Source organism: Peromyscus californicus, unplaced genomic scaffold (assembly GCF_007827085.1).
Source record: "Peromyscus californicus insignis strain IS unplaced genomic scaffold, ASM782708v3 Scaffold_12__1_contigs__length_115047231, whole genome shotgun sequence".
Lineage (NCBI taxonomy): Eukaryota > Metazoa > Chordata > Mammalia > Rodentia > Cricetidae > Peromyscus > Peromyscus californicus.
Window position 1 is genome coordinate 37310545 of NW_026294413.1, and position 21374 is coordinate 37331918.

General features: G+C 41.0%; 1 protein-coding gene across 3 annotated transcripts in view; it reads left to right on the forward strand.

The window, feature by feature from the left end:
• The window catches only part of Diaph3 (diaphanous related formin 3), a 502378-nt gene that overhangs the window by 20563 nt on the left and 460441 nt on the right, over positions 1-21374 (forward strand). For 2 of the 3 annotated variants that reach the window (XM_052732620.1, XM_052732621.1), the window contains exon 2: positions 8957-8989. The exons of the other annotated variant lie outside the window; for it this stretch is intronic. In XM_052732620.1, the coding sequence (XP_052588580.1) occupies positions 8957-8989 (33 nt within the window). The remainder of the gene's footprint in view (positions 1-8956; positions 8990-21374) is intronic. 3 annotated transcript variants of the gene reach the window in all.

The window sequence follows — 21374 nt, forward strand, 5'->3', positions numbered from 1 at the left end:
CCTGAATCAGCTTTCCTTCAAAATGGTCTCCAGGGATGCTGGTCTCTGCCATCCTATGATTTCAGCTAGCTTATGGTGAAGTTCTTTCCCTACCTCTGCCCTTGATTCTCGACTGTTGGGCTTCTGCTGTGTGGCCAGGAGAGCAGGGTTTTTGTGTACCAGCACTATGATTTATTCCTCCCCTTGCTTTGGGAAATACTATGTGGATTACAATTTTAGCCATGTAAATTACTAGTGCAGTGATGCATACTTGTGTCTAAACCTTTTATCCCATGTGCTGCTGCTCGGTATAAATTTCAGGAGAATTCGCAGCTCACAGAGAATGTTCGCGGGGTTTGTCTTACTCAGTTGTTAATGCAATCAGTCTAATCAGATGTCCTCCAGGTGATGCTGGAATATAAGCAAGCTCTTTCTCAGGTGTATGTGAAACAATACATGGTGCTGCCTCTGTTGGCCTCAGGACCGTTCAGTCTCATTGCTGATTTGGACCAGAGCCTAGGAGGCTGAAGAACTACCGCAGGGACTGCACAGCTTGGATAAGCTTCGAGGTATTTGGATGCTCTGGAACTTGCTGATTTTCCCCTAGAGCACGTCTTTGCTTTTCATCCTTCCCCAGCTGGAAGTGCTCTTGGAATCTCTTAACCTAGAACTGAACCCATTTGGAAAGTTGTCCCGAGACCTGAGTAGCCTTTCCCTGGGTGTACCGTGGAACTGTTTTTGATTTGATAGTATAGATTTAAAGAACAAGCAGCTGAAGAGAAAACTCTTAAAATAGGTCGTAAAACTGTGTTATTAGAATTAGCTATTGTATTTTGGTTTAGTTTTATCTGAACTTTGAATGAGTTAATTGAGGGAAGAAGAATGGAGTTTTATTTGAATTTTTTAAAAATAACTTCTTAGGTGCCCAGACACAGTGATATATAACATTGGGAAAGAGGTCTAAATAAAAGTTGTTCCTTTCGGCAGTTTTTTTTTTTTTCTTTTTCCCCGGAGGTGTGGGCCTTCCTAACAGTGATATGGCTCATATTGAAAGCTCTGCTGCAACCTCATAAACAGGCATCTTTTGTAGCCTCTTCTGGAGCCTTTTGGATGCTGCCTTCTGAAAGCTGATCTTCCCTCTTTCCACAGAACAGAGATTATGGAAAAGGGAGATGTTGGTCCTCTATGTGACAGAATAGAAGCTTGGTTAAGGGATAGTGTGATTGTCTTTCTGAGCCAGTTGGGATTACAATGTGAATGAATGATTAAAAGAGACTGCAGAGAAATTCCTAACATCTCCTCTCTGACTTTTTGCCATGCAGACTAAAAACATGTTCCGCAGCCACACAAAGGGCTAGTCAACTTAAAAGTTTTTCTTCATGTTCTCAAAGCGCCAGCCTGACTCTTGTCCTAAGGGCTAGGGAAGCGTCAGTGTTATTTTTGGGCCTTTTGAGATGTTAAATCCAGAGACCTTGCAGAATGATATTTTCACATCTATTTTGTAGTTCTGTGATTGCCTGGGAGATGACCCTGTAGGTATGTTTAGTGACATGGTTAGAAGTAATATTTTATTTTCATACTCTTTATAATTGGTGTTAACATTAAGATAAACACACAGACATGTGGATTAGAAATGTTATTAGGGTAAAGTCCACATTCCTGTTTCTGGTGTGAAGGATTAGTCTGGACTTCAAAACAAATGTGAACAACACTAACATGTCCTCTCCAACCACAGATTATGATTAGAAGACTGATCCTTGGGGTTCCCTCTCCAGGAATTACTTTGCTGGGTCAATGGGCTGCCGTTTCGTGTTTTGTGAGCCAAATAGTGTTATGTCTGTTTTATTTTTGCCTAAGCTGTCTCTGGAATGCTAGGATTTCAGGCACCTGTCTCCATGCCCATGTCATGGCATGATTTGGTGTAATCTTCAATATTTGGGTATTAAATAGACTCTTATTTTTAAGATTTACTTCCCCTTTTAAATTATGTGTGTATGTGTGTGTGTGTATCTGTGCAACGTGTGAGTGCAGATGCCCACAGAGTCCAAAAGAGGATGTCATATTCTCTGGAACTGGAGTTTAGAGGTGGTTGTGAGCAACCTGATTGGATGCTGGGAGAGCATTACGCATGCTTAACTGTTGAGTCATCTTTCCAACTCTTAGTAAATGTATTCTTATGAGATTAAATGTACCTTAGCATTGGATAAACACTTGAAAGAGTGAGAGTTGGTAGTTCATCTGACATGGCAGATGTGTTTAATTCTCTTGGAGACTGACTGCTACTTGACCCGTATTGATGTCAGAGCCTATCCTGACTATTCTAGTCCTTGTTTCTCACTTCTTCGAACGTCTTTTGTTATTTCTTTCCATATCCTTCATGTGACTAGGTTACAACAAGTCTTTAAAAGCAAATCTTATGAAAAGTTCAAAGAGGCAGGTTCAGGCAATGTTGGATGATCAGTGCTGGAACAGAATGTCTCATGTGGGTCTGAGTGAGCTTCCCCATTACCTGAGTACACACTGGACACATGAGTTCCTAAGTGTCACCTTAGATCTTCTGACATAGGACCTTGGGAGAGTGGGGCTTCATAATCTATTTTCTCAAAGGCACAGTGTGATTCCTGTGCACACAGACAAGCTGAAAACCAACTGATCTGAAAGTCTAGTTTACGAAAAGTGTACCTGAGTCCAGCTTCTTTGGAGGCATTCTTACAGCTGTGTCCTGTAATGTACAAATGTAAATATTATCATATGTTATATGAAAACAGTAAATTGATCTAGTCCTGCTAGTTTGATACTTGGTGGCTGTCATGTTCTTAATGACAGCAAGGGGCAGATTATTTGCTCTAGTGGCTGCATGTCCTAACAGTAAAGACTGCTAAAGTGTGGGAGACCAGCCCCCACACTTATTTACCCCAGGAACTCTTGAGGAATGAGGGATAAGGGATAACTTAGTTAGAAATAGGGAGAAAGAAACAGAGAGAAAACAAAGGATAGACTTGGGTGGGCCTGGATCCTTATCTACTGGCCCAGAACTTGATTCCAAAGATCTGTATAGAACAATGCCAAGGGGTGGAGCAAAAAACACCCCCACCCCTTGCTAGTTACAGTCACCTGGTACCCAGGCCCATGGTCCAATCAACCTCTTATGTAGTCCTGCTGGGTACATCCACTAGGAAACCTGGTGGCTTCAACACTAAAGTTGGGACTACAGCTTAGAATCTTTTTTCTTTGCACTTGCCTCTGAGGTATGCATAGTGGTGCCCTGTATAACATCTCTTTTTGTCATTTTTCTTGTAAGTGATGATAGGGGGGAACTGTGTCTTCGTTCCTCTTGATATTCACAGTGTTTAGTGGAATGCTCTGAAAGTTCTAAATCTATCTTTTGACAGCATGCACGGTCTTCAATAAAAGTTTTGATGCATTGCTTAAATGGGAGTATAGAGACCCATGTTCTGTGTTTCTACTTTTTTCAACTCTCTCGGATCCTATGTTCTTTTAAAGAAACTCCTATAAACCCCCCTTTTTCTCTTTTAATTCCACAGTGACCCCCTTGACCCTTTGTCCTAGGAACGGTCATTAGTAGAAAGCATTGTTACCTATCTGTAAGTCATGCCTCTTACTTTTTAGCAAGTTGAACATCAGACCACAGCAAAAAGGGTGAGATTTTGGCTTAGGAAAAGAGTCTTAATGGCCTGCAGTTACCACTAGCCAATTACCAGTGATCCTGTGTACAGAGCTATGTGTATTTTTGTATCAATAGTGCTATTCTGGTCCACTGCCATAAAGCATTAAGAACACATCAAGGCATACATCTGAAGCCCCCGAAGTCACATAAATGTCTAAAACAGTATGCTCTTAACTTTTTGTTTACTTTTTTTGGTGTGTAAATATAACTCTAATAATTACTATTGGGTTATTAGTTCTTTTTAACAGTATTCCTAGTTGTTTCCATTTAATAATCCTTAAACTTTTCCTTCATGGAGTGTATGTAGCCAATGCTGCTCATGAACTGATTGATGCATGCAGTTCCCCTGGAAGATGTTAAAGGCTACTGCTGGTGGCCAGGAAGTGTAAGTGCTTCATTTAAAGGTGGCTTGGTTTGCCAGCACCTCCGGTATCAGTATAAGGAAACTATCTTTGTTATACATTCCTCCCCGCTCCCCACTTAACAGTTAAGGACACTCCCCTTTCATTTCGTGTATACAGAAGTAAGGCTCGAACCCCACAGAGGTCTCTGAGGATTTTGTGCTAGTCCTTCTTTTCGCTCTCAGCAATTTCAAGTCAGCAGATAGTCTTCATTTTATAAGTGTATATGTCAGTTCCACAGGCCTCTAGGCAGTGTAAGCTTCATAATGATAAAGCTTGAATTGAATATTAAATTGAGGTCTGGAGAGATGTTTCAGTGGTTAAAATGCTGCTGGTCCAAGTTTGAGAACAGGACTTTGGATCCAGAGAAGACTGTAAGCCATCCTTGTGTTTTTATCTTGATGTGTGGCACAGGGCGTGGGGTAGAGACAGGAGAATCTCCTGAAGCTCATGGGTAGGCTAGTAGGTGGTGAAAAAGAGACCCTGCTTCAAATAAGGTGGAGGCTCTCCTGTGACCACCAGATCCCTGTTGTGGTACACATGTGTCCACATACGATGTCCTGTGTATAAACATACCACACACACACACACACACACACACACACACACACACACACACACACACACACGACAGTGAAGCATCTCCTAGAGTTGTCACATGTTACAGCTTTTGTACTTGCTAAGTGGTGCTTTTGTGTTTTTCCTTTAGGTTTTGAGTATACTGTTTTTGGACACTACAGGTTTTAGGGGAAATTACCAGTGTTTAGGTCTATCTACTCAGCATTCAATGCTAACAAGTGTGGATGCAAATAATTATGTTTGAGAAAGCCACATTTCGAAATGAAGCCATTTTTTTTTACTTTATTGCCCCATCCCCCACCCCAGACAAGGTTTCACTGTGTGTAGCCCTGGCTGTCCTGGAACTCACTCTATAGACCAGGCTGGCCTCGAACCCAGAGATCCACCTGCCTCTACCTCCTGAATGCTAGGATTAAAGGTGTGTGCCGTCGCCGCCGTCGCCGCCGCCGCCGCCGCCGCCACCACCACCACCACCTGACTGACTTTTTTGTTTTGATACAAATTTCTAAGGTCAGTTTTCTAGCTGTCCCTGGTCAGTCATTATCTCCAGGCTTGTCACTGATCCTTGCCTTTGCCATAATTCGGAACCCTCCTGGCTTGTCCTCCTGGCAGTGAGAATGGACGGGGAAGTTTTCTGGAGAGTAGGAATAATAAACCTGACCTTAGCTGCTTGCTTTCTTTCCTCAGGTTCTGTTCTCTTCTTATACTTATGTCTCTTGAGGTTTCTTTTGCTGTGTTTCCTACCCCTGTTTTATGATTCTGTTTTGATCCATCACATTTTTCTGTGTATAAAATAGTATATATAATAGTATGCTGTATCTGGGTTTATACATACTTATGTCATCTAGGAAGAAGGTCAAACTTTGAACAAATATTTAAATCACATTGGAAGCCAATATAGTGAGGTAGCTTAAGAAAACAAAACAAACCCAGAACTATGAAAAAGATGGAAAAAGATACCTACTTTTTACATGAGTGACTGCCCCTTTAAATGAAAGTTGTGAGTACAGTGCATTTATTTATTTCTTTAGGCTTCTTTTGGCAATGTAGCCCATGCTGGCCTTGATCTTATGGTCCTCTTTCCCCTGTTTTCCAAGTGTTGGACTTACGGTTGTGTGCTAACACATTCAACATATAATTTTAATTAATTAATTAATTAATTAATTAATTAATTAATTAATTAATTTTTTTGTTTTTCGAGACAGGGTTTCTCTGTGTAGCTTTGCACCTTTCCTGGATCTCACTCTGTAGACCAGGCTGGCCTCGAACTCACAGAGATCCGCCTGCCTCTGCCTCCCAAGTGCTGGGATTAAAGGTGTGCGCCACCACCGCCCGGCATAATTTTAATTTAAAAGGCTGTCCAGTTCTTTGTCTTTAAAGACATATATATGTATTTTTCTTGGATGTTTGCATCTTCTTGATTTTTTTTTGCCATGCAACTTTCAGTTATTTTATGTCTTCTACTTTGATTTTTTAAAAAAAAATAAAACCCAAAACACCTGTAGTCTCCTGTAGACCAGGATGCCCTCAGATTTGTTATGTACCCTAGGCTGACTTTAGCCTCCATCTCCCAAGTGTTTGGATTACAGTTGGCACCAACATATTGACTGTTGAGGAATGTTTGTTTACACTGTAAAGGTGTCTGTCTCTGCCTAAGGTGACTTCTGATTGGTTTAATAAAGAGCTACATGGCCAATAGCTAGGCAGGAGAGAATAGGTAGGACTTCTGGTCAGAGAGAGAGAAACTGGGAAGAGGAATCTAAGCTGGGGGATTTCACCAGCAGACTTGGAGCAAGTCATATGTGCTGTACTAAGAAGAGGTAACTGAGCCACGTGGCAGAATATAGACTAAAAACCAAATTTGGGTTAATTAAGTTAATTAAGTTACAAAAAAAAGCCTAAGCTAAGGCCAAGTTTTTGTAATTAATAATAAGTCTCCAGGTATTATTTGTAGGCTAGTGGTCCAATGATAGTCTATCAAGAAAGCTTGTTACAATTGACCTTCTACAGATTTTAGGTCATAGCTTTATATTTCACTTAAAATTGTCTCTTTTCATTGTTTGCTTTAAAAAAAAAATCTATCACTTTTATGGTGTTTTCCTGAAACAACTCCTGTTGTTCTTTGGTAATCTTTCTATTGAGTAAGTAGGCGGCATATTATTCTAAATAGGATTTCAGCTTTATACTTGATTTCCATGACTTTGCTTTTTAAGAATTAGAGCACATGGCATGTTACTCTCAGAACTTGATCCATCCCTCTTGTGGCACAGGGTCTTGAAATGACCCCTTTCAGGAGCCAGCTGAGTTGTAATTGGGATGATACTGTTGGGGTCCTGGAGAAGTCCCACAAAAGACCACCATCCACATATGCAATCAGCAAGAGTGTTTATTATCTTGAGAAAGATTCCAACATGATGGGGCCGACCATTCTACACAAAGGCAAAATGGTGAAGACACTGAGAGGGATGTTTGGACTCCTTTTAAGCACAGCTAAGGGGAGTTCCTAGGGCATCTAGGTCTTTTCAGATATGATTGGCTTAAGCAAGTGGCAATCATATTAATGCATTCTAATTGGCTAGGGCTAGTCATGGGCTGGTTTAGGCTATAGCTTTTCCATTTTTCAGCAGGCCTGGACAGATCCCAGGTTTTGTTCTTATTTGGTTATCACCTTGACTTGCTAATTGTGGCTCTGGCCTGGGCTGGTACTGCATGTACCAGATATCCTTGTCCTCGCTGTCAGGGGTGTTGGAAATTGATTGTCCTTTGTTCGTGGCCCTTCCTCAGAACCTGCCTGCTCAGTCTCAGGAAACTGAAATTGAGGCCTGATCTCTGACAGAAGACTGAGCAGCCTGTTATGGCATCTGCTCGGTTGGCCGGTCCTCTCAATACCTCCCATTGTAGAATAGCAAATAGATGTTTGACCAAAGTCTATGTGCATAAACCTGTTCTTTTGGAAGGTACACATATGGCAGGTAGGTTTTGCACCTTCTTTGAGAACTGTGTAGCTTTGGTATTAAATTGTAGTATCCATCTCTTGAATGACACTCATTGTAAATTTTCCAGGCTTAAATCATGTTTTATATCCCAAGATTTTAAACAGTAGTATACAGTTCAGCATTATTACTTCTTATTCTTAGGTCCAAGTTAGCTGTTTTAATTCAGCAGACAGTTGAGTCTGGAACTTAGTGGAGTGGTCAGGCATGGTCATTAACATGACCACCTTCTCTTGGTATACACAGTTTACTTCTGATTCTTTCAGTTATGTTTTTCTTTTCATTAGGAAGGGACATGTTGGTGAAGGCAGAGACTATGGAGAACTATTTACACTGACAGATTTTTAGTTGAGATCATCATTATGGTAAAGCAAGGATCATGAAGCTGTTTTAGTACATAAAAATGAGTACAATTTTATTCTGTTCACTTAATGTTGAATTTAACTATATACCACGTATGTGTTGTATGACAGTTGTTAGCACATGTTCTTTTTTGAGCGTAAATGAATAGATCTAGTTTCTTGTTTAGAAATGTTTGACCCTTTCTGTCTTTGAAAGCTCTAATGCTCCAATGAATAAGGAAGGAGAAGTGGAAATTGAATACAACTACCTGAATACAAATTGCTGCCCTGCCCTTGATTCCTAAAACAGATAATTTTCTTTCTAAATACTTGTTTCTTTTGAACTATGCTTTGTGGGAAACTAATTCATTCATTTTCTAAAGTGGTCTTGTTTGTCTAGTAAGGAAATCAGCAAAAGAGGTCTCGAATAAGCTAGGAATGAAATTGAAAAGTGTCTGCCATCACCACTGGTGATAAATCAAAGTGATGTTAAAGATGCAGATAATCATTCCAGTACATTCTTCATCGTTACTAGAATTATTTAAGTTCATTAAGCGAGCAAAGTACTTCATTATCTATTATGCTGCATACTAATGGTGAATTTAAAGTTTCAGTGTTTTATAATACAAAATTTTTCCGAAAGTTATATTTAAATCTTTGCATCATTATGCTGTATGTCTGGATATTGAATGATAATAATTTATTGGGTGAATATATTTATTGTACCCCAGTTAGGTTTCTGGGTTTGTTAGGCTCATAAAACGAAGGAATTTTAGTAAATATTTAAAAATATTGCATACAGGATAACTTTTGTCTATCTTCTAAAGAAATAGATTGAGACAATATATAATACACTTTTATTGTACTGTCAGGAATTTAATTACCTTCAAGTTAGCATTGTAGAATGTACTCATTAACTAAAATAAAAAAAGAGCTATATAAATTACTAACTGATTTTTTTCCTCACATTTGCAGCATTTAAATATTAGGACACTGACAGATGATATGGTAAGGCTATCCTCAACTTTTCCTTTGTTATGCATTTTAACTAACCATGTACTGTCCTTGACATGCTATGCTAACTTCTTTGAAAATGCTAAAACCAGCAAGTGCTAGAAATGTGTTTATAGTGCTAAAACAAGGGCTAGAACTGGTAAAATACATTAAATTGTTGCTTGTAGGCTGTGAAAAGGAATAGTCAATATGTTAATATAAAAATTTTGTTTAATTACAAATTGTTAGTCAACTTTGAATCATTCAAATCAGCTCTCATTCTTTGAGGGTGGATTGCATACTTCAGAAAGAGGTAGGAAAAGCAGCTAAAGACAAGGAGGCTTGTCAGGAAAATGTAGCTGCTAATTAAAGTAAGCGAGATTGAAATGCCATGCATGTATTTTAGATATTCTGTTTAAAAATGAGAACCAGGCATACTTTACATTCATGTAGTAGGGCTCCTTCTAAGTAATTAATACCTTGGTTGTGTAGTCAAATAATCCTTGAGAAATACACTTTTGATACACATATACACTAGTTATCTCATGATTAATGATCAAGGAATAACATCAGTACCAGCAAAAACCAACAACAACAACAAAAAACAAAACAAAAGAAAAAACAAACAAACAAACCAGAGCACACCTGTGAGGACAAAGCTCAGTACCTCACTGGCCAGTTTTGGTATTCAACAGCTCGGATACCAAACACAAAAAAGCAGAGTGCTTAGGCGTAGTAAGCAGTCAAGATATTCACCACCTTAAGGATCCAGAGTGCTTACTTTGGCACCTGGATAATAAGGTAGATGTGTAAAAATGAAAGAGACATAGATATTGACATAAATGATTTTAAAAAACTGAAGTAGGATGTTTGTGGGAGTCTGCTGGAGTCCAGCTCCAACCTGTTATCACCTTTCGATGGGTTCTTGGGTGGAGGAGAGAGGAATGAGGAAATATTAGGTAGAAAGATGGAGACGATAAGAAAGACAGAGACACAGGATAGCTTTGGGAGGGCCCTGGGTCACTACCCAGCTGCCCAGAGCCTTATTTAAAAGGGCTTTTTATAATATGCCAAGGGGAGAGGCAAAAGACCTCCCCCTTGCAAGATCAAAGTACATTCTACAGCCAAGTGTAGACACTTCCAAACACCTGGTAAACATGTCCCTGGCCAAATCATCCTATTATGCAGCCCTGCTTGTTAAAGCAAAATTAGATTCTCTGACCTTGAGTAAGGTCTTACTAGGAAGCCTGTGTGGGCCACTGTAGCTTGAGTTTTCTCTCCAGGTCCCGCCAAGCCCAGCAGTCCGACAGACCACTTATAAAATAATCACTTAGATGCTTATATTATTTAAACTGTTTGGCCTAATGGCTCAGGCTTCTTGTTATCTAGTTCTTCTATCTTAAATTAACCCATTTCTATTAATCTATACTTTGCCACGTGGCTCGTGGCTTACCAGTACCTTACATCTTCCTTGTCATGGCGGCGACTGGCAGTGTCTCTCTTCTGCCTTCCTGTTCTCTCAATTCTCCTCTCTGTTAGCCCCACCTATACTTCCTGCCTGGCTACTGGCCAATCAGTGTTTTATTTATTAACCAATTAGAGCAACATATTTGACATACAGAACATCCCACAGCAGGCCACCACTGATGTTGATATAGTTTCCTGAGTAGTATCTAAGAAAAGCATTTTTTATTAAAAAGAAAAGTATTTATGTGAATTTTTTTCAGTAACATTGTGCATAGTCAGGTGTCATCTAACACCAAGCAGATATCCCTGAAACACAGGCTAGCCTGGTCTAACTGTGGACTTCCAGTTCAGTTCCTACCTGAAGTAACATGGGGAGGAATAGAAGAAGACACCTGAAGTTGACCTTTGACCTCCACAACGTGTGCACCCATGCACATGCACATAGACACAGAGTTAGATTATTTCATCTTCTTGTAAATATCAAAGAATAAGCCTAGATAAACGTCATCTGGGCTGTGCAGTATGCCATTCTGTACGCATTCCATCATTGACTGTACCATCAGATGGAGCGTGGCTAGCCTAGTGTTTAGAAAACGACATTTACACGGAGCACTGACGTAGGTTATACAGTTTCTTCTCTCCCTGCCATGTAGATGTTGTTTTTATTTTACAGTTGAGGACATTGAGGCAGAGATAGGTTTAACAGTTTATCCAAAGAGGCCTGCTAAACTGTAAATGTCCTTTGGTTCTTGCATGTCTGTCTTCTTCCTCTCCCCACACCCCTCTTTTGTTTTTTGTGAGAACTGAACCCAGGATCTAATGCTTACTAGATAAGCATGCTGACCACTAAGGTGCCTACTCAGTCTCCAGAAATGAATGGCTTCTTAAAGTCAGAGGTAAAACCAACTGTAATCTTTCTGTTTTATATTTTGATTTTATGAGAATGTACTGTGCTGTAATAGCTTTATTGAGATACAATTTACATAACATTCATTTCACTCACTAAAAGTTTATAATTAAGTGGTTTCTAGCATATTCACAAAAATTGCTCACCACTATAGTCTATTTTAGTATATTTCCAGGATCTTCAAAAGAAAGCTTTGTGCCTGTTAATACTGCCTATTTCCCTTCAGCTCACCCAGCTCTGGGAAACCACCAGTCTACTTTATGATTTATCTATTTTTGATATTTTGAATAATTGGAAGAGTCTTTTGTAATTTTTAGCTAAAAACAAATGACTTTCATTATTTAGGGTAATATTTTCAAGGTTCATTCATAATGTTTTATGTTTAGTTACAAAACATATTAGAATAAAAATTTTATAGCATGGGTTAAAGAGATGGCTCAGTTGTAAATTGCCTGCTATGTGAGCATGGTCGAGTTGGATCCCAGCACCTATGTAAAAAGCTTTGAGTGGTGCCTCAGCAGAGAAAAGCAGATATTCTTAAAAGTCATTGGCCAGTCAGCCTTGCCGAAGTGGTGAGCTCCAGGCTTGCTGATAAACTGTGTCTCAAAATATAAAGTGGAGAGTGTAGAGGCAGACACCTGAAGTTCATCTCTGGCCTTTACCTGGGCGTGCACATGCGCGCATGCGCGCGCGCGCGCGCGCGCACACACACACACACACACACACACACACACAAATGTGCATGTATTCTTGCACAGACACACATAATAAGCACAGCCCTCACAGGAATAAGTATATCACACACACATACACACGGACACAGACACACACACAGACACAGACAAAGACACAAAGACAAAGACACAGACACAGACACACACACACACACACACACACACACACACACACACACACACACCCTGATGTTTTAAGGAAGTTTATGATTTTGTGTTGGACTGCATTTATACTGTCTTTAGATGTGGCCAAGTGTAGGTGTTAGACATGACACATCCTTCCTTTCATTTTAAATCATATGTTCTCTATTTTTTAGATTTATTAATACTTTATACACAGTGTATTTTTCTTTCTGATGCTGTCCTTTCATTATATGGCCATCCTTGCACACTCAAATGCCACAGCTTTTACTTCAGATTAGAACAGTCATGGAGTGACTTTAATAGGCATTCTAGAAAACATCCTTGGTGTCTGCTGTGTAAATGGGTGGATTTCTCCCCAGTGAAAATCCTAGTTTTCTCCTTCCTGCTCCCATTCCTTGCTTCTACTTCTGTCCTTATGCCTGGTTTGGCAAAATCAAAATATTTGGTAGCTAAGCTTATCTTTACCACTATATTATTTCCTGTTCTCACCAGTTTAAACCTTTGGAAGATAGCGACAGTGAGACAAATATGTGTGTCGTACATTTTGTAACACCTGATATGTTTTCTTTTACAGAATAATTGTGTGTTCTTTTTGACAGAGTCTCACTTGGTAGCTTAGGCTGGCCTAGAAGTCACTGATCCTAAACTCATAGCAATCTACCTGCCTTAGCCTCCTGAGCGTTGATAATATTACAGACATAAGCTACCATGGCCTAACTCTGTAGCAAGTGTTAAAATCTGATGTTGTCTCTTTCCTCATTCTCCCTCTCTGTTCTTGATCCGGGTGGGATCTCCCACTCCCCTAAACTCTCTTTCCCCTGACCCTTGCCCTTCATTACCCTCCCTCACATCCAGTTTGCTCATGTAGATCTCATCCATTTCTCTGTCGTTGGGCGATTCCTTCTCTGGATAAGTGAGACAGTCAATTAGCTTGAACTGTTTGGGAGGCCCCCAGGCAGTAGGACCAGGACTAGTCCTTAGTGCATGAGCCGGCTGTTTGGAACCTAGTGCCTATGCTGAGACACTTTGCGCAGCCTTGGTGCAGGGAGGAGGGGACTGGACCTGCCTCAACTGAATCTACCAGGCTAAGCTGAATCCCTGGGGAGTCCTTGCCCTGGAGGAGATGGGAATGGGGGGTGGATTGGGGGGAGAGTGGAGGGGGGGAAGAGAGGAGGGAGGACAAGGGAATCCGTGGCTGATATGTAAAATTAAATTAATTATAAAATTAAAAAAACCTTAAAAAAATCTGATGTTGAGGACCGCCTTGGTTGTTCTGACCATTGGCCTGGCTGGTCACCATTGCCTCGATCCTACTTTCGTCTTGGCTGTGCACATGGCTGTCTCCTGGCTGTCTAGCTGATCTCTTCACCTGGCATCCTGGCCGCAGATTCTCCTTGGCACTCTCCTTTTCTGATTTGTGTCTTGTCTCCTGGGCAGGCCAGGATGTCAGTCCTGAGAAGGATCACCTGGTGGACTGATTGGGCAGCTAGCTCCATTCATTGTCTTCGAGGTGGAGAGTGAGCATGACTGTCTGGAACAGGAGACTAGATTCTTCTGCATTGGTGATGGGTCCAGGGAAAGAGCAGCACTTGGCGTCCTGAGACTTTCCCTCCTGCATCGCTCTGTGGCACTGATAAGCCAAGCATTTGCTTTATCGCTTATTTCTAAATCGGGGCTTGTTATATCTTCTCTCCTTTCTCTGAGGGTTCTGGTGGGCTCCATGTAGTCTGAAGCACATTGAAGTGCTACTCTCAGCTCTGTCCTTTTGGTCCCTTTTTGTCTCTTTTATAATTGTCTCCTGGTGTGCAGTGTGCCACATTTGCTGCTGGGCTGTACAGGGGATGTGCATCACATGATGGTTGAGCTGTGATGAGGGAATGGGTGCCTGGATATTTTGAGGCCTCTTTAAAGGGAGGGAGCCTGGTGTGTTAGAGCTCAGGGAAGCATTGCTGCTGATGCTTTGATACAATGTTGGCAGGATATTTGTATCACACTTTGACTTCTCCAAAGCATGTATGCTCCATGTGTGCTTTAATGGAGAATTTCTTAATGTGAATAGATAGCTGTTTTGGGGCAGAACATGAGAAAGGTCAGAGGAAGAGCATTTTTCTGTGGTCATACATTTAAGCAACAGTATCTTAGAAACATTGACACTGGAGCAGCATTTATGTTAGAAACCCATCCCTTTGGCTGGGGAGATGGCTCAGGGGATAAAGAGCGTGCTGTGCAAGCAAGAGGATCCCACTTTAGATCTCCAGCACCCTAAAAGCTGAGTGAGGTAGTGCAAGTCTGTGTAACGTTTGTGCTCGGGATGCAGAAGTAGGGTAAGTGGGTGGAAACAGGTAAATCCCTTTTTTTTTAATAAGGTGGAGAAATAGAGGAAAACACCTCACCTCAATTGCTGGCCTCCACATGCCTTTGCATGGGTGAGTGTACCTGCATAAATGCATGTGCCACACCCCTCTCCTACACACGAAGAAAATAAAGAAACTCATCCCTTTAGGTTGCTCTGTTAAAGGCTGGCAAGGATGCTTCTCATTTCAGGGCAATTTTGTGAGTTATCAGAACTGAATTTGGCAGGAAGTAGTGTTGTTACAGGAACAAAGCATTCTTAAAGCATTGGTTTCCCCTTCCGTAGACTTTGAGCAGTGCCCTTTTAAAACAGATCTGAACATTTGCCACACTTCAGAGAGCAGATCAGGGTGCTGAAGTAATGAAAAGGTGCGTCACTGTTTCCTTGTGTAGACCTGGGTCTGTTAAGTTTTCCTCAGAAGTAAGAAGGAAGAGGGAGGAGACAAGGAGAGGAGGTGATGGGTATGTTAGGGCAAGTAGGGAGAATGGACATATGCTTCATGCTGAATTATCACCCCAAATGTCCTTTCCACTGAGTACTTTTGGAGTTTAGGGATAGCTTTTGCCTGGTGTCTCACAACCATTTTCAGGATTTCTACTGAATTCCTTATTTCTTTTATGTCACTGCATAAAGAAAGGCATTTAACCGTTTTTTCCCGTTACCCATTTTTGACTATAGCAATGGTTTTCAAACATTTTATTTGACTAGGACCCATGGTAAGATGTAACATTTGCTTTTGTGTCTCAGTACACATAAACCTGCAAGCTGATTCTCAATTGAAACCACAGTTTTTATAACCAGTATGTGATGTTTCTAAGCATAATGAACTCTGATCTTTTCCTCTCCATTTCTTTCCACTTTTCTTCACTCTTCTCCATTACTTAAGAAATAGAATGGTGATCTAATCCACTAATTGGATTTGATGACCCACAAATAACAGCTCGAGCTACAAAACAAACACTGGCATGCAGAGACGCTAGAGGAAGTCATGGGGCCTTTGCATTAGTGTCTGTTCTTTGTTGCCTGGAGTTTCATGAGGAGAGCTAGGTTAGAACAACAGCTCTGTCACCAGTTAGTGGTGCCTGTTTGTGTAAGCAATTAGCTTTTAAGATTTGATGTCATTCTTTACAGATATTTTTCAAGGGACAATGAAGTAAAGGTGGTTGGCAAGCCATGCAATTATAAAAGATGAGGAACTTGCGTGCTCCAGCTTGATGCATGACATATACATAGTAAGTTATTCTAGTTGTAAGGTTAAAGCCTGAAATTTGAAAGTATTTATAATTATGTGTATAGTACAGTCATAATATGAAACATTTTTGTACCCACATGATGCCCTCTGTGCTCATTTGTGGTCAGGGTTCTTCCTCCTATCACAGGCTTTGACAAACACTTTTCAGGGCTCCGAACTACAGTTCAGGTTGAGAATTAATATAATCGTCTCACAGTATGTCAGACGGGGTCTAGCTTATTATTTTGTTGATGCTAAAGCATATTTAGTTCTTCCAAGTTTGGGGTTCTTTTGTAAATAAGTCACATTGAGCATTTGCTTGTATGGACATACACTTACACATTTTTATTTTTTGGGTGGGGCTCTCATGTTCTAATTTTATGCTTAACCTTAAAACAAATTGACACAGTTTTCCTTGATTACTGATGATGGTGACTGTCTGTGTGTGTGCTTATACCTCATTGTTGTTTGCAATATCTATTACTGAATGACGAACTAGTCAAGTAATCTACTCAAGTGAGTCTTGGTAGTTTATCTTTCAAGTTTCTTAAAACTTCATTTATGTTGTTGAATTTACGGAGTTAACATTGCTTATGGTATTTTCTTATCCTTTCAATGTGGGCTGTATTGATGCCTTGCCCAAAGATGATAGTGATTTGTGTCCTCTGCTTTTTTTCCTTGTTTTGTTGAAGTGCGTCAATGTTACTGATTATTGAAAGAACCAGTGTTTCTTCCCAGTGACTATATTTATCGTTTACTTGTATTCATATATTAGTTTTTTTTCTGCCTTTCGTTTTATCTATTGTCTTGTTTCTTAAGGAAGAAGCTTAAGATACTAGTTGCTCACCTAGGAACATTGTGCTTTAAGCTTCTATCTGAGGAATGTGTTAGTGTCTCTAACTGACTGGTTAGTTTTCAATGGGTGACACATACTAGACACCTGGAAAGAAGGACCTACATTTGAGCAGTTGCCTCCATCGGATTGTCCTGTGGGCAGTCTGTGGGGCATTTTTGTTGATTAATGACTGATATGGGGAGGCCCAGCCCATGTGAGTGTTGTTACTCCTGGGCAGATGGTCCTGAGTTGTATAAGAAAGCAAGGTGAGCAAGCCAGTAAGCGGCACTCCTCCATGGCCTGTGCTTCTGTTCCTGCCTCCAGAGTCCTGCCTTGACTTCCCTCTATGGTGGACTGTTACTGTTTGGCCAGGTAAACCGTTCTCTTCCTTAAGTGTCTTTGGGTTGGTTTTGTCACAGCAGCAGAAAAGCTAACTAGAACATTTAGTTGGAAATATTTTAAATTCCCAATTGATGTTTTCTTTGAACTGTGGGTGTATTTGTAGTTACGTATTGTTTACATCTCAAATGTTTGGAATTTTCCTAACATCTTCATCCAGTTTGTAACTTTCTTGGACAAGCTATGGAGTGGGTGGTTTCCACCCTCAGTAGGTTTTGCTTTATGCCTCACATTTTGCACTGTCTTGGTGAATAGTCTGTGTGTAATTTTGTCTCTACTTCAGAGTCTAGACAGTAAATACTTCCTGAGAGTTGATGTTGTTCATGTGTTCTTCATCCTTGGTTTTTCTGCCACCTTTTTCTAGCAGTCTTGGGTTTTATTTATTCCTTTTTTTCATTTCTGTCATTTTACTTCATGTGTTTTCGAGCTTTGCAGGTAAGAGCATGTTGTTGTCCCTTCATATGCATGGGGATTGCTTCCAAGACCACATAGATCCCCACGTCTACACTGGTTCAGTTATTTGTGTAGAGCCTATGCACATCTACCTATATACTTTAGCAATAAGGACATCAGGAGAAAATGAAAACCATGGTCTTCCTCCTTCATGGCCTCCCCACTTTTCTGGTCAGAGCTGAGCCCAAGGACCTGGGAGGGAGGGATGTGAAGGGTATGGTGGGTAACCTGTCCGTAGGATCTAGGAGGCAGGTATGTGGCCTCCCTTCATGTCCACAGGGTACAGACATCTCTGCAAACACAACTCAGGTAGAAACAAGGATATCATTTTCCCTTTTAGAATTTCCAAGTTCAAAGGCCAAGCTCAGTGAGAAGCCTGAGCACTGGGTCTTCCCTCCTGGCTGTGGCCCCAGCTCTTCCCAGTGTAAATTCCTTGCAAGTAGCTATTGTACTGCTGTCTAGAGGACAAGATGCGGACATCTGTAATATTCCATACAGAGACACTTCTTTCCTTCTCTTTCTCGTCGATGTGTTTGAGTAAGCACATGTGTACATGTGTACCATGGCAGGGATCTAGAGATCACAGGATAACTTGTGGAGGTTGATCCCCTCCTCCTCCATGTAGGCTCCAGGGGTTGAACTCAAGTTGTCAACTTGATGGGATATGCCTTTACCTGCTGAACCATCTTGCTGGCCTGAAACAATTTTACAGAAACGAAACTTGTAGTTTTATCCAAGTTTTAATCCACAGCTATTTGACTGTAGAGGGCTGACCATGCAATATTACCATAATTGTGATTTGGTAAGCATTATGAAATGACCTTTTAAAATTCCTAGTATTAGTCATTTATTTTTATTCCTTGCAAATTTACTGGGTTTATCAACCTTACTTGATGTAATTGTTACTTTCCTTTTTGAAGAACAGAGATTTCTTGTCCTCCGTGAGACCAGATTTCTCAGTTTCATACTCCTCTGACCTTTCCTTTTTTATTTCTATTGTGTGTGTGTGTTTTGTCTTCCTGTCTTCAACTATTATTTCTCCAGTTTCTCTCCTGCAGACCCTGTTCTTCTCTCTATGTGGTGCCTTACTTGGATGATCACCTCTGAAGATTCCAACTACCATTGATACCTCTGACCTTTCCTCCAGTTGAGACATATTAATGCATTGGCCTACTAGATACCTTCATGTGTGTGTCCCATTTACTCTAGGAACTAATGCCCTCCGCTAAACCCTTCACTTACATCCGACATTTGTTTTTATTCTCACATTCTCTTAGAAGGTAGCTTTACCTTTCCGGTGTTTCTTTTTGATTATTTCTTGACTCTTTAGATCCCTTCTGCCAGTGTCCTCATTTTTATTTGTTTGGATTCTTTAACTGTGTCCTCTTTGTCCCCAAGAAGCTATGGTCTTGCACAGCAACCAGAGTTATCTATTTGTATTGAGTTGCCGATAATATTATACTCCATTTGAGATTTCTTCTTTGGGGCTGTTATCTATAGATTGTTCCCTAGCATTTTTTAATTGAAAATATTTTTTTTCAGATAGTATATTCTGATCGCTGCTTCCCATTCCCAGATCTTCCTCACCGTCTCTCCCATCCAACTCCACACCTTCTTCCTCTTTCTCTTTAGAAAACAAATGGGTCAATAAAAAAGCAAACCAGAATGAAGCAAAGCAAACAGGAAAAAAACAAAACAACGAAAAATCACATTTAATACATCCACATACACACCCATGAAAAGACAAACCAGAAACCATAATAGATAAGCAAAACCAAAGCATTATGTGACAAAATGTCTCCATAAATGCCATTGTGTTGGCCATCTACTGCTGGGCATGGGGCCTGTCCTTACGTGTGGTTTGTATATGCACTGAGACTCCATCGGAGAGAACTGGGTTTTTCTTTCTGAGCGGTTGCCATTAGAGATAGCTTCAGGGTTAGAAACGAGAACTCACGTCCACTTCTCCTCTCGGTGCTTGCTTGGACTCCGTCTGGCTTTGAGCTGTACCGGCTGCCACAGTCTCTGTGAGTTCCGATGTATGTCATGTTGTATCTTGAAGATGCTGTTTGCTTGCTGTCTTCCATCCTCACTGGCTCTTAGTCTTCCTGCCTCCTCTTCTGTAGCATTCCCAGAGCCCTGAGAGGGTCAGGGGTTTGGTGAAGACATTCCCATTCAGGACTGAGTGTTCCAGATTCTCTGCACATTTTCAAGTTGTGGATTCTGTGGCATCTCTAGGGAATGGGGATGGGTTGTGAGGACAGGCCCCTGCAAGTGGTCTGCTGTGTGACTGGAGCAATTGTAGGACGGAGAGTGAAAATTACTTCCCTGATTCCCAGCCAGGGAGTCCATGTGGTTCCCAGGTAGAGAGTATTGCAGGGGACAGGTGGTTGACACAGACGGGGTGCTGGTAGAGGAAAGCTGGGTCCACAGAAACAGTTGGCAGAGTCCCCAGGGCTTGGAGGTAGGGTGGGAGGGCCCTGCAAGATGGCTGTTTTGAGGATGAGACTCCTTCCTTAGCCTTTAAACATATCTCAGAAGGCTTCTGTGGTAGAAACCCCGCCCCTCTCTTTTTGACTTAGCCTCAGCTAATATGTGGTTCTTCAAGGAATAGAAATATTACTTAGGGAATATAGTAACTGGGTGTGAACTTCTGTTAGGGGCTGAGAGCTCTTCAGTAGAATACATGTCCCCATCCTGCTGATTTGGCAGACTTGCTTTCCTGTGCCCCAAATACATTTAAGATAAAAGTTTAAAGAACTAAAGAAAATTTATCACTAGGGAATTATGGCTACTGATTGAAAGATACATTTAGTACTATATAATTATTAGCTTGTACTTCACATCCCAAATACTAGCTATGTAAATGCATTTAATCTTCACTTAAGTGTCTTAGTATTATTAACATTTTAAACAATGGGGCAGGGAGGCAAGAGAATTGAAGTTACCTGTTCACATCACAGTGGTAGCCAGGGAAATTCTGGCAGGCCTGCTCCAGGGAACATGTTCCTGAAGAACATTATGCTGCTGCTGGAGTAGCCTTCCTTCCCCGACTGAGAGTGCTAAGTGTGAACCGCAGAAGTAGATCTCATTATTTTGTCTTTCAAGCCATCTCTGTATGGGACATTTCAGTTCTAAAATTGTATCACAGCCATTAACCTTAATCCGGAGAAAGTTTTTATAGTTGTGACGGCCTACTAGATCTAAGAAGCTATGATGAGAAACCAGTTATTTCAAACATTTCAGAGAAAACTGAAAATCTGTATTCCAAAGGGATAATCATATTTGAGAGGTGCCGTCTTAGGTTTTTATTGCTGTGAAGAGATACCATGACCACAGCAACTCTTATAAAGGAAAACATTTGATTGGAGTGGCTACAGTTTGTGTTGAGTCCATTATCATCATGGTGGGGAGCATGGCAGCATGCTGGCAGATGTAGTGCTGGAGAAATAGCTGAGAGTCCTACATCTAGCAGGCAACAGGAAGTCAGCTGACACACTGAGCTGGATCCTGTGCATAGGAAACCTCAAAGCCCACCCCCACAGTGACACACATCCTCCAACAGGGCCACACCGACTCCAACAAAGTCACACCACTCTATGAGATTATGGGGGCCAATTGCATTCAAACTACCACAGATGCCAACAGGCAAAGGATGGGCAGTTTGTTTTGGCTTTAAGATATACAAACAACTTCAGTAAGGAAGTCTTTTGATACTTCTAGCAACAGCTATGGCTTGCTCCCAGGTTCTGATTCCCTTTAAAGCTCCCATGGAAACCGGGTCTTGGAGCCACCATAGATTTTGCTTGATTGGGGGTGGGTTCTTCCCAGTTCTTTGAGAAGCTCATCTCTCCAGGTCTCTTGCTCTTGACCAGTC